Consider the following 13,403-nt stretch of genomic DNA (forward strand, 5'->3'; position numbering starts at 1 on the left):
AGTTAATTTCTGGTTAATTTCTGATTTTAAACCGATTTTTGACTTATTACACAAACATACATTTTCATAAATGACTTAAAATCCGGATTATAAAGACAAACAGGCTTCTGTGTCTTACAAATGAGCATTTGTTCTATTATTTTTCCAGATGATCAAGACTCGAACCCGAATATTCAGAGATACGATAAACATGCCCTTCGCTATCTTATCAATCTTGCTCAGCATCATTTTCTTTTATTATACTGTAACCATCTTTAGGATAAGGATGGTTTGTGGGAGAGCAGTGTCACACTCTCCAATTTTTAATAATTTTTTACTAGATTATCGATATTGAACAAACAGTGGTCTAAAACTGTAAATATTTACTGGACAATTCACAAGACTCAAGAGTTTCTGGCAAAGAAGTCAGAAAGTTTTAGGTGCGATATTTTGTTGTCAGCGGAAATTTGTTATAATAGGTGGCTAAATTGAATAGGCAAAATATTATGTAAAATTTGTTGAATTTGTAATACATTATATTCCGATTATATTTATTATATTGACTAGTTATAATTTAAAAATAATATTGTTATTAATACTTTAGATTGTTGTAAATAGAATATTTCAGTTCAAGTAATAAATGATGTCTGATCTTCCTGCAGTCTGCAGAATTACTGCAAGATGCAACAATGCCGAAAATTTATACAAATCTCTAGCTTGGTGTATAGTAATAAACAACATATGGCGCTAAGCCGCTAATGAATACTCTTTCGTGCTATCTGGTAACCCTCCCCCCTTTCATTCAAAAAAAAGAACCCAACCTCACACACAGCTCACGATCAAACAAGAATAATTCTGCATTTGACAGGCTTACAAAAAGGATAAAAAAGTTGATGAGAGAACACGAAGTGCTAAAAACCTGCAACCAGACACATATATATTCGTGTGTATACAGCTTGAGCAATGTTAGTCAGCCCAGATAATCAGGTCGAAGCTCAAGCTGGTAACTGAAGCCTTACGTTATTCTTCCAGCTGCAAACAATTGCAATGATACAAGTAAATACGTGAAGTTTAAATTTATTTTTCGAATTTGAAAGATGAATTTATTACCTTTGGAAGTAGTAGTAGAAGAAATCAGCATAAAGCAGTGTCTGAATAAGCCCAGATATCCAAGCTGAAAGTTGCAAGCAATTCCATTTTAATATTTAATGAAAAGAGGAAAGGGACAGATGGAAAAAGGAGTTGAGCCAACTTAGTGAAAAACGGAATGCAACACATACTTATCCAATGAACAAAATGTGGTTCTGTGAAGTAGCGGTATATCCAGTTCAAGATATAAAGTGCTCTATATGCACTGCATAGAGGAGAAAGTGCAAGTCAGGTCCTGCTTCTCATTCGAAGCCACTAACAATAACTTTGATAGTAAGATGATATTGTAGATCATATGAATAGGAGTAAACAAGCGGTCGCATTTGTTTTGCTTTATAGTATGCTTTTACTAGAATACAAATCCAACTTCACATAAAAATGATCCATCTTAAAATAATTTCACTTTTTATTCACTGCATATATCAAATGCCACCCTGCCTTGAGAAGTGCATGTCCGTGACAATCAACGAGCTTATGAGAACCAATACTGCAGAGTACTTAATCTTCAAAAAGCACACGTGCCTTTTATCAAATTATATTATTATTTACCAAGGAAAATAATGTCATATCCACAAATGAAAAAAATATTATATTTTATTCATATAATTATTTTTCTTCATATTATTATTATTCAAAACAGACAAGTTGCGTAACTAACTATTAATAACTTTAAAGCACCTATTTTAAAATCTATAATCTTAAAACCCTTTAAAGCAACATGACTCAACTCCGGAAGAAAAAACATAAGCTGATATGCAACATACTTCTTAATATATATACTTATATTAATAAAAAATGTGCCCTCTATTAAGTTGACAATGCAAGGGTCCCCTAGTTAAATCATGTTATGAGCAAATTGTTTACTCCGCATTATTTCCAAATTCATCCTAAGATATCTCTATACAAGTCATATCGCAATATGTTTTCAGCCACCAGTTTATGACAACCATGCTGGACCTGCTAATTGCTTGGATAAATGGTATCACTAGATCAACAATTAATGTAAGTTACCATGATAAAAGGGGTATTATACAGTAGTATGTCGGCGTGTTCGTTATCCAGGAACAGCAAATGTCTAGAGAATTTTCAGGTAATGTTGGTATTGTAACATATCTTGTTTGTTTATTCAGTTTATTGGATGGAGAAGAGTAATGATTAAATATAACTGAGAGAAGCTTGAAAATAGAAACATGTCATATGCTTTTTCATGGCATCTAATAAACATCAATGCAAAATAAATTTAACGATTTAGAGCTTTAAATATGTAATAAACATGGTGTGTATTAGGTAGATAGACACATGTAAATACGTAACTAAATGTGCAACATATAGCCAGAAGCCCAGAACATAACGGAACCACTAGAGTGTAAAACAATTGGCATTTAGACCCACTACCCACAGATATATATAGTCCACAAACTATGACTAATCATGAGTGAGGCAATCGTGCATCTTATGTTGAACTATTATTGACTGAAACCTGAAGGGCTAATATCAGTTTGTAATGATTACCCAAGGAGGAACACATATTGCCCTGTCAAATTGTCAATATTTCTTGTCCTTTGTAGCAACACCAGTTGAGGAAGTATGGCAATAGCCTCCAAATATAAAGAAAAAGTCCACATTACCTGTTCAAATATACAAAACAGAAAACTCATCTTACTTGATCATAATTAACAGACACACAAGTAGAGAGAGAAATGTATTGGTAGTACAAGCCTACAGGAATGAGGGAACATAATACCTCTTTGAAAGTGAACCTTTCATGTATAAATAGGGCCAAAAGGAAACAAGGTAGCAGAAGAAAGTAGTGGCGAAAGGTGTCCTGGTCTTTATCATAGGATCTGCGGACAATTTTATGGTGCCTTATGTACCAAACAATTGAGAAAGAGCTCCCCAAGAAGATTAGCTTCATCACAGTATTGTATAGCGAGACAAAATCAGTAAAAATATCCAGGTAGCGAGTAGCGAAGACAAGAGCATAGAGCTCTTGAGTCTTTAGTGAAACACCTGAATGCAAGTCAAGAGACCGGTAATTAAAGGTCAACACAAGGCAGTAACATGCAGAGTATTGGCAACTTAAACATATTGTGCATAATACTATTACTTGTTATTTCATTGATATGAATCTTTAAAGTTTCAGATAACCACATCACTCTCGCTCTCAAACTTCTCAAATTTTTAAAAGACATTTATAATATCTGCTCCCTAGATTTTCTTACTGCAACATTTCTTATTTTTCATTTATTATATCATAAATGCTTGTCATAAACACCACTTAATCCTATGTATAAATTATATCATTCATACCAGTGATAAAACCATATAAACTGATGAACAGTCATCTCATTACCTGCTGCAGAACCCCTGCCATTGTTCCCTCAAGTGAGTATTAAACCAGTTGAAGTACTATCCACTCTTCAGACTCCATTATTACACATAAGGCTACTCACTTTCTGGTTTATACTTATCAAGAAACAGGGGTGCCTTTAAAGAAACAACACCTAAACAGGGGTAAACTTGTGTAATTTGTTGGCCACCCTAGACCCTACTCTTTCAAAATCTCAAGGTGTTACAAAATACCACTATATGATTGCCAAAAGAAACACAACATAACATACAGTGTTGGATGGAAATAGCCACTAAATTAATCATATTAGTCTATCCCCAACTCCCCAAACGTACCGTTCAGATTTATGCTTTTAGCTATCAATATTGACCTACCCTATCAACATCGATAACTCACTTGAAACTAACCTCAGAATCTAGAAATCAAATCCCAAAAACATTTGCAATGCAATCCCTTAAAACCCAGAGAAAAAACTCAGGCAACACATGTACATACTCAAAAATCAACTTTAATTCAACAAACCCAAAACCTAAATTAAAACCTCATTCACATTTTCACCAAAAAAACTCCAAGAAACGAAAAGGGTAAGCTCCAATTGCCAAGAAAATGACAAATAACACACCAAAATACAAAAAGCTTCCAACTTTAAACACCAATTAACAAAAAGATAACAACTTTACAATGAGAAAACTACAAGAACAAGTAAATAAGCAAATGGGTGGTTGTAAAAAGTACCAGCACAAGATTTGATAGTGTGAATCTTGAGAAGCAAAACAAGAACACTGGCCAGATGGGTCATGTCCCCCGCTAATCTGAATATGTTCATCTTTCTGTGTCTATATATATAAATAGATCCAACCAATGATGATATTAATGTCAGTGGATTGAAAAATGTAAGCAAGAAGATGATTTTGTACTGTATCAGTAGATCTGTTCCACACCAGAAACAATCAAGATTTTTTTTGATTTTTTTGAGGTCTGGTTTGGTGTTTCGCCACTTCTCCACGAATGCAGTTTGCGAAAGAGTATATATATTTTATTTTTTTTTATGAGCATAAACAGGGAGTATTTTTGTGTATAAAAATTAGAGTAAAATTCTACGGAGACCGCAATTTCATCGGAGACCTTGGAGATCACGTATGTTCTGCAATCAAAATATTATAAAATATATTATTTTGTAAAATATGTTCTACAAATATCATGTATTCGTTAAAATTGTTAAAGATCATATATATTATATATTTAATAAATATACAATGTATGTTCTGCAAGTTGAACAAATGTTGTGCAGACAAAACATTCCGCATGTAAAACTTATATGATATTTAAGATTTTAAATGAATTAATGATTTCGTAGAACATGATTTGCAAAACTATACGTTTTGCAATGTTTTTATGAAATATTTTACTTGCAGAACGCAGGTGGTCTCCAGGTTTTCAGAAAAAATGTGATCTCCATTGAACTTAACTCTTAAAAATTAATATTATTACAAATAAAACGTGATAATATATCATGCTAAAAATAAAATAAAATGTGATAACAAGTGTGTGTTCAAACTTTATTTTTGTAATAAGATTTATAATGAAGAGAAGTTAACTTTTATCGTGGATATACATATATAAGTATAACTAGAGCATATTTAATTTTATTTCACGTGTAATTTTTCATTTTCAAATTTATTTGTAATTTCAAACATTTTCTAATATATTTTAAGAATTAGTGTAACATGTTTCAAAAAAAGAAAAAGAATTAGTGTAACATGAGTCATAGTTTCGAGTCTTTTGACAACAAAATCTACATATTTTTTTACCAAAAAGATTAAAAATCTAAAATAGATATTTAAAACGCGGATAAACAATTTAATCCTACATTTATCAGGTCATTTAGTGATGAAAATCACGAAAAAATTTGTGTAGAAATCAATATCAAAGATAGAGTCCTTATATTCACATAAAAAATCACATACTGGGTCTTTCAATAATAAAAATCGTTCATAAATCTAGAAATCAATTTTCAAAGAATCACATTTTTTTTTCCCGCTAATTGATTACGCACATCCGGAAATCATCCGGAAATCGAATGAACTCCCGCAAAAGAGTACAAGAGCTCAATCACTGCACCAATACTTTATCGGCACAATCAGACTCTCGTGAAATACGGTACTAATTTGTGAATTTTAAATATTTACATCACTGCCACTGGGCATAAACTGACATGTATTTGTTACCGCTACTAGTTTGATAAGTTCTGTAGTAACCAAACTATTAGTAAAATCTGGTCATATATTGATTTGCAACTGCTAGTTCTGCTGAAATTGATCAAAACTATAATGTTACATTCCCTACAAAACTGATTTTCAAGGTTGCCGTAAAACTAGAAAAGGTTCGAACGTCAATGCAATTCCGATTGCTTCGACTACATTCAAGATGAAGAAAACTATCTGAGTACCTGCAACACAAAAACCGCAGACAAAAAGTTCATTAGATGGGATACAAGCATATCACAGATTGAACATCATTATCAAGATTATAATAATAAAAGAATGAACTTGGTCTAGCAAAGCAGAAACTAATGATATCTTAAATTTTCTGGAATCAATAGGACATGAAGTCGGACTTTGGAGTATATCACGGGCAAGATTTTTGAAAAATGACTACAGCGCCAAGCTAGATTGCTGTGTTTACACACATACACATTTACATAATTAAAGTATATAAGAAACATACCAGGTAGGAAGGCTGCATCTTGGCGGCCTTGAGACCAAGAAAGGCTGCAGGCGGAATATTAGGTTAGAGAGCAGAAATATTTACTTTGATGCAGATCATGACTGCACTACAGGACTACAACTGAATAATACTACTGCTTATAAAATGGCCCATGCAGAATGGTTTTTTCATTTTTTGGTCATATACAAGCTTTCGAGATTGATTTACCCTGTAGGAGATATATCTCAACAATGTTCACAAGCAAAAAAAACATATAGAAGGGATAACATTCATATTTTTAGGTATTCAACAAGTCAAACTACACTGAAACTGTGCCTTTTTACATTATTCAGGCCACTTGCAATTTCTTTACCTAGAATCAGTACAAAATCTTGTGCATTCTCTAGACAAATTGATTAATAGCATATCTCAAGCATCAGTAACTACTGAAACTGAATCAACCCTTTTTACATCCACGTATTACTTTTTAGAATTTTTGGATAGCCATGAAGCATGTTTTTCAATCATAGAATTTGAATCCTGCTGCGGTATGAATGACATTGCTTGTGCATCTGTAAGATGTGGCGGAAGAAAAAATAAATTGAGAATTTTAATAAAGAACTTACATTGCCCCTCCACCTGCTGGACCAATCGCTTTGAAAAGTGACATTGCAGTCATGGCAATGCCGTTAGCAGCACCCCTTTGGTGTTGGTCCTGTTGTTATTATGCAAAGCTTTATATATGATACAATTATCTATGACAATTTAAAACCACGAGGAGACAGAAATTACCACAGCCCTATTTTGGAGTATGAATATGCCAGTTATGATAGACACCTAGAAGTAAGTAGTAAAAATTAGATTCAAGATATTGAGAGCAAAGATCTCTACAGACTACAATACGGCTCATTGTGAAATTCCTTTTTGGATAAACCATAGATGATTGATCCTGTTCTTCATACACATAATTATATATTAATACAATTTGCATGCATCATCGCACTTAAAGAATCTAGCTTCCTTTTCTGTAAAAGTAAATGATTTCTACTATTCTATTGCAGAAAACTTCTTCTCAACCAATTCATTGTTCATTCACATCATTGATGCTAATGTTATAGTCTCTTACAAGGCATCATAACCGGTTGAGATTTGTAATTGCGTGTTTTCTGATGCTTGGTGTTTCATGGACTTTATTTTCCCAAAATACCATGTCAACAGAAAACAAAGTGACAAATGTTTGAAATTTTTAACAGATCCATCATCTAGCGCTAATCGAAAGTAGAGTGTAATCAAGTAACCATATTGAGATACATACTTCATACACTGAGAGAGCAGTCAATTCATTAAGGTCATTCATGAACTTACAGATAGTATATTCTTCAGCACAGAGGCACATGTTAATAAGACTGTAAGGGTGACCCCTGAGAGCAATGCTATATAGGAATAACTTGTCAAAAGCGGAATAGTGGCAAGCTGAACAAGAAGAGTTGTGCACAATGTTAGATTTATAGTTAGACATGCAAAATATTATAAATTACATTCAGGAGGTTCTTTTGCTTACTCCTGAAACACGAGCTAAGATGATAAACCCGACTCTCCTCTCCAACTGCGGAAACACGAAGAGTTGAAAGACTAAAAGACCAAGACCTGGAGATAGACCATTTGATTAGAGTCCTAAGGTCCACAAGAAAATAATTTGGCAGAGAGATATTCCTTCCTACTTTTTACCCAAAAGTTAGGTATTGAATGAAAGCATACAGACAAGTTCTTTTTTTTTTTGTCAGGAAGCATATAGACAAGTTAACTTCGTTATTTTACAAATTTTTTTTTTTTCTAATTTTAAACTTAATATCACTATTATTGTCATCACTATTACTATTACTCAAATTGGTTTGGTTTTTGCCGTGTCTGCTACTGTTCATTTTTATAGCTATATTTTAGTATCTCCTTTATCAGCCCTTGAATGAGCTGGCTGCTCTCAAATTTCAGGTCATGCTCTTGCAAAAATTATAAGCCATACACACTATATCATGCACCAAGCATCTTTATTAAGTTGAAGATTATCTTAATGAGGGTGAAATCATGGTTAATATAGTGAAAACGTGATAGATGAATGATCTAAAGCGGTGACTTGCAGCATACTTATTTTCACGAATCACCAAAATTTTCGTATAAAGGAGTATATCATTTTAAGTGAAAAACAGAAGATTGATTTGCTTTTTGATGGCATAAATTCCGGTACCTGAAAATGCTAAAGTTTTGCCAACACCATCAGTTGAAAAATTCAACCCTCCTAATTTCCTAGGGCTCACTGCCCATAATGAGAATATCTGCAATATACATGAATAAAATAAATTAGCAGCAAGAAACAAATTACAGTTTAAGGATATGTTTTCTTAAGGAGCAGCAAATCCAATTTTTTAGAATGCAAGTTCAGAGTAAGATCATAGAAACGACAATCATCCCAAGTATATGCTTTCATTGACCTTATAAATTTCAAGTTTATAGTCAGCTGCAAATACCGAGTGGATATTTATGGGAGGACAAGATAAAACTGTGAACAACTGCTCTTCTCCTGTAATTTTTTAAAAGAGTACAGAGTTTTTTCGCGTTCAATGCCCATATATTGCTTATCTTCAACTCTGAGAAAGTGATTTATTGAACTTTGGCATGTATTTCTATTCGCAAGGAAAAAGATGGAGGGTTTCATAGAAACTTTCAACTCTTAAAAAAAGAAATTTGTGTAATATATTGTTCCTGGTAAGCCAGGGGAACATCCCCCAAATTTTGTTCTAAGTGCCAAATTTCAGGGCTCTTCTACAATCCGCTGAACCATGCTAACTGCATTTTGCAGGTGATTGCAGATTGAATTTTAGACAATCGCTAATTTGAGGTTGGTCAGTAATTTTAGTATTACAAATGGTGGATCAAATCAGTATTGTACTTACTGACGTGATCTTTAATTAGTATATTAGGGAAAATTCAACTGGTATAAATTTTATGACACGGACCTCATCAAAGTGGTAAGGAAAAAAATAGCTAGAACTTCTGGTTAAAACAAAGTAATATATATCGCTGAGTCAGGCATTAGCATTACCTTATTGTTCTGGTATAGTAAAGAAACTGTGTTTCATAACTGTTTCGTACCTCTGTGTATGCCATATCGTGAAGTGAGAAGACACAATAGACTAAGATTGATGACATCAAGGGCCAATTCTTATATAGGCTTTCAGAAGAATCTGTTTTTATATTATCACTCATATACTTCTCTTCAGATCCATATGCACTCTCTAACTTCTCCAAAGAGTCATGACGCTGTAACTTGTGGAACTCTGGCATATGCAGTGTTTCCTGTCAATAGAAATACTTAACTATCAGCTCTCAGAATAAGTACATGATTTAGTTGACGCCACTGGAGAAAAATATAAGGGAAGTCATACTTATAGAAAAATGGCATATTTAAAGCATACCGGAAGCCAAAGGCAAGCGATAGCAACTACTAGTGCCAAAAGCGATATTACAAGGCAGGGTAAGAAGTATGGGAACCTGCATAAAGGTATAAAGTTATGATAAAATTGCACATCAGAAAATGGTAGTAAAATAACTAAAAGATAATATTACCTCCCAAATACAGATTCTTGAGAAAATAATACTGGAAATTTATCTGCAGGCTGGGTTTTCAAACATGAGTCAAAAAGAATACATGCATGAAAGAAATACATAAAGAAACAAAATGTTTGCATAAAGATTGGTTGATATAACTGAGGCTATCAATATGTAGATATCATGTCTCTACTTCGAACTCTCAGAGTCGGGGACTTCCCCAAAATAATTATATGACCTTAAATTATCAGAAAAATATAAAGGAGACTTATTATCCCTCTAGTCCTGGAAATAGGGAGACAACAAGAAAAAAACCTGGGCAAAGAAGCCTCCTAAAGCAGGGCCAATAATCAATCCGGCACCCCAAGCTGTGCTAACCTGTTACCAAATAAGAACAATGTTCTATTTTCAAAGAACTGATGTACTATTTATTTGGAATGTGTAGTGTAATGTTCCAGAAAGCTTACAGTTGATAGTGCTAAGGCCTGGTATTCGCACCGGACAAGCTCAATTGCATATGCCTGAGAGAAGTTAACAATGCAGGATACTGTGCATCAACACATGTGGTTTATATTGAACCAGGAGATATTACTCTATTGATGAGACCCTTTGTAAATTTATTCATTGGATACATGACACATCATACCGGAAACATTAGCAGGGCTCCTATCATATTTGAAAGGAGTCTGATATAAGGGGGGGTACCTTTATTGGTCCTAGTAATCCATTTAAGCTACCAAGAAGAAACCTTGTAGCAATGGCCATCCACAAGTTTATACTAAGGCCAAAAAGAGTGTTGAGCACAACTCTGCACATGAAAAAAATAAGAAATTGTTGGAGAAGCATATCGCAAGTAGCCAAAAAGAATATTCGAGCAAAATAACGAGTGGTCACATACACTGAGAAAGTGCCAAATATTATAACTACTTTGCGACCATATCTATCAGCTACCATGCCCCAAAAGACAGATGTTAGCGCCCTTCCAAGCATTAATGTCGAACCTTCGTAAAATTTAGGAATTGACGCATTAGTCAAATCTAAATGTTATAACAAGCCATGCCAAGTAGATTCGATAAAAGATGTAAATAGTTACTAACCTACATACCCTGCATAGTAACTTATATCCTCTTCTTCTTTCGCAATATTAAAGTCCCTCACCTGGAAATCATAATGTGGAACTGATGAATGGTGAGTGTACAGAAAATTGAAGAATGTTGATGTTTTTGTAAAAATATATGTGATGCGGAAAGTAGGGCACTAAACATTCTCTTCTTTTCTCTCGATGAAAAACCAACATAGAATTTTAGTAATGAGAGATATAATGAGTGACAAACAAGCAGCTTCTACTATGCATAATTTATTTTGCTAGAAAAAAGATGATAAAATAAAACTAGGCAGAATTGATTTAATTAAAGATCCTTGAAATAATACAAGTACATAACTTTAGTAAGAACCGAGGAACATCAAGAAATTTATATGTATATAACTGAGCAATTCAAGAAACATGTACTTACCATGAAATAAAGGAACGGGAAAAGAGATGATATTGGCAGAGCTGCAACAGGTTTCACAGTTCAGTAAAAGGTGTTAGAACTTTATAATATGCTCAATAATATCAGTTAAAATTAGCAGATCAAGTCGACAAAAAATCACAAAACCTACGTTTCGAAAACAAATTTAAACTAATTTTGCATTCATCGCACTCCCAAAATGTTGGAAGCTTAAATTTACTTTACCACCTACATTACAATGGTCCTGTGCAGACAGACACATAGGCTCATACTAATTCGAAAAACTAATTAGAAATGACCAGGATTCTGTTTGGTCAAGTATTAATACTCAGATATAGTAAAACTAAAACGCATCCTCATTGTTATCATTCTAGTATAGTGAGGAATAAACTAAATTGTTTGCACATGTACGGTTATCTTACCTGAAGCAAGCACCACAACCCATATTACCAAGATTTCCTTGTATGGCACACCTTGCTGCACCGCTTTACGCCTGTCAACTTTACAGCCAGGGCAATTCTCGTTGTAGTCTTTCTCCAACAGCGTCTCTTTGATATCTTCGCTAGCCATTTATCTTAACCAAATGCCTGCTCGCTAGCCTCTAGCCTGTGAGAATCCTATCTCACCTGCCCAAACAACTGAAATAATGTAAACTATCTCTAGAATTTCTGTAGGTAATGCCTACTTAATAGCATGGTGATACGTTTATACAAAACTTCTAAGCACACGCAAATGAACCATTAAGTAAATGGTTTGCATTCGCATAAGTGAACCTAAAACCTCAGATTTCAAGGGGAAAAATAACAACAAAAGTTTAATCTTCTTTGAACAAAAATACATTATGCATCTGTAAGAAACCAATTTGCTTTCGACATTTCCTTACTCCATACCAAACAACTCACAATTGGGATTTTGAAGGATATTTTTTCATACCTAGCACTACTCCTAAAAGCATAAAATACACTAGTTAATCCATCAAATCCACCATTTTATATAATAGGGAAAAAAATCATCAGTACTTGAATACCATCATATCTTAAAGTATTTTATAAAATCCTAATTGAATACACTGAGATATTTAAGATTAAATTAAAATCCTAACTGAATCTCTTAAGATTTTAAAAGATTATTATGCATCCTAGTTGAATATATCTAAATTATAAAATATTATTTCTAATTTTAATTGAATACACCTAGATTTCAACAATAAAAAGAATCCTCCAGAATCTGGATTGATTTAGTGTGTTATGAGAAACAGGTTGCACAACCGGCAGCCACCATAAGCAGACTAGTAGTGTTTCGGAATCGCAGTGTTTGCCATAAACAGTGTTTCTGCAGATGAATTTCAGTCTCCATAAGTTTGTGCTTGCCAACTGTTTGATACGCTGCATCATCTAAAATATTATGCTTTATAAACTCAAGTTTTCGGTTCATAATCTTTTCAATACAAGTCCAAAACTTAACATCTTAGGGTAACACAAGACATTATGGTGTTCTTGCAAACATTATAACTTCACTAAAAAAACTTATTCGTATAATAGACATGAATGCCTTCAATAAAAGATTCAAACATGCATACTCAAGCTGTAAAAGTGAGAATCTTAAATTCTTAATATTCCAGGAAAACTTAAATTTCTTATTAGCTACAGAACAAAAGTAATTAAGTAAAGAATTTCCAAACAGAGATAAGTAAAAGAATTCACCAATCCACCGTCCATTCGGGTCCGAAAAATCGAGGAAAACAGGCCAAGCACCTGAATCAAAACAGTGCAGCAAGCAATGGATCAAACAACATAAGTATACAGAAAATGTGAGTGCATGCAAGTGCCATTGCCATGTTGATTGTTTAGGCATTGGCAAAAGATGGTTTTGTGAGTTTGATTAGAACCAACCACATGCCAAATCCCCTGTTTTTAGAATGCATGTACTATTTTGCTATTGTAATGTATCATCCATTCTTTCTACTTTACACTTTGTTCCCTTTTAAATATCTATTTTGGTTTTCGAATAGTTGAATTGACAAATTTTTAACTAAATATTATATATTATTTATTTATTATTTTTATAATCTGAAAATTGCATATTAAAATAGACAAGATATAGTT

At 33.3% G+C, this 13,403-nt stretch overlaps 2 protein-coding genes across 4 annotated transcripts; both read right to left on the reverse strand.

Annotated features, from left to right (window-relative positions):
- Positions 1 to 661: 661 nt before the first annotated feature.
- Positions 662 to 4,528, reverse strand: LOC108197428 (ER lumen protein-retaining receptor). Its single transcript, XM_017365044.2, has 6 exons — positions 4,214 to 4,528; positions 2,873 to 3,138; positions 2,641 to 2,756; positions 1,260 to 1,333; positions 1,090 to 1,153; positions 662 to 1,011 (listed from the first exon to the last, which is right to left on the reverse strand). The coding sequence occupies exons 1-6, from the start codon at positions 4,302 to 4,304 to the stop codon at positions 975 to 977; spliced, it is 648 nt and encodes a 215-aa protein (XP_017220533.1). The 5' UTR covers positions 4,305 to 4,528; the 3' UTR covers positions 662 to 974.
- Positions 4,529 to 5,743: 1,215 nt separating this feature from the next.
- LOC108197871 (protein ZINC INDUCED FACILITATOR-LIKE 1) lies at positions 5,744 to 13,254 on the reverse strand. 3 transcript variants are annotated; one of them, XM_017365602.2, is made up of 18 exons: positions 13,002 to 13,254; positions 11,721 to 11,924; positions 11,302 to 11,342; positions 10,885 to 10,945; positions 10,686 to 10,788; positions 10,493 to 10,595; positions 10,255 to 10,308; positions 10,103 to 10,165; positions 9,806 to 9,855; positions 9,655 to 9,730; positions 9,332 to 9,535; positions 8,427 to 8,514; positions 7,746 to 7,831; positions 7,550 to 7,657; positions 6,977 to 7,021; positions 6,811 to 6,899; positions 6,206 to 6,249; positions 5,744 to 5,927 (listed from the first exon to the last, which is right to left on the reverse strand). In XM_017365602.2, exons 2-18 carry the CDS (start codon positions 11,866 to 11,868, stop codon positions 5,836 to 5,838), a joined length of 1,455 nt encoding a protein of 484 aa, XP_017221091.1. In that variant the 5' UTR covers positions 11,869 to 11,924; positions 13,002 to 13,254; the 3' UTR covers positions 5,744 to 5,835. The 3 variants fall into 3 exon arrangements, with proteins under 3 accessions (XP_017221091.1, XP_017221092.1, XP_063938574.1); XM_017365603.2 differs by having other exon boundaries at positions 11,721 to 11,936; XM_064082504.1 differs by lacking the exon at positions 13,002 to 13,254 and having other exon boundaries at positions 10,893 to 10,945; positions 11,721 to 11,765.
- Positions 13,255 to 13,403: the final 149 nt, after the last annotated feature.

This window comes from Daucus carota, chromosome 8 (genome assembly GCF_001625215.2).
Source record: "Daucus carota subsp. sativus chromosome 8, DH1 v3.0, whole genome shotgun sequence".
NCBI lineage: Eukaryota > Viridiplantae > Streptophyta > Magnoliopsida > Apiales > Apiaceae > Daucus > Daucus carota.

Bases quoted from the DNA above. Each gene is read 5' to 3' on its own strand.
- LOC108197871 (XM_017365602.2), bottom strand. From the start codon at position 11,868: ATGGCTAGCGAAGATATCAAAGAGACGCTGTTGGAGAAAGACTACAAC. The intron at 9,731-9,805 runs GTAATATTATCT...ACCTTTATGCAG, and splicing joins CAAGAATCTGTATTTGGGAG to GTTCCCATACTTCTTACCCT. The intron at 7,658-7,745 runs GTAAGCAAAAGA...CTTCTTGTTCAG, and splicing joins TCTTAGCTCGTGTTTCAGGA to CTTGCCACTATTCCGCTTTT.
- LOC108197428 (XM_017365044.2), bottom strand. From the start codon at position 4,304: ATGAACATATTCAGATTAGCGGGGGACATGACCCATCTGGCCAGTGTT. The intron at 2,757-2,872 runs GTATTATGTTCC...ATATTTGAACAG, and splicing joins AAAGGTTCACTTTCAAAGAG to GTAATGTGGACTTTTTCTTT. The intron at 1,154-1,259 runs GTATGTGTTGCA...TGCAACTTTCAG, and splicing joins ACATTTTGTTCATTGGATAA to CTTGGATATCTGGGCTTATT.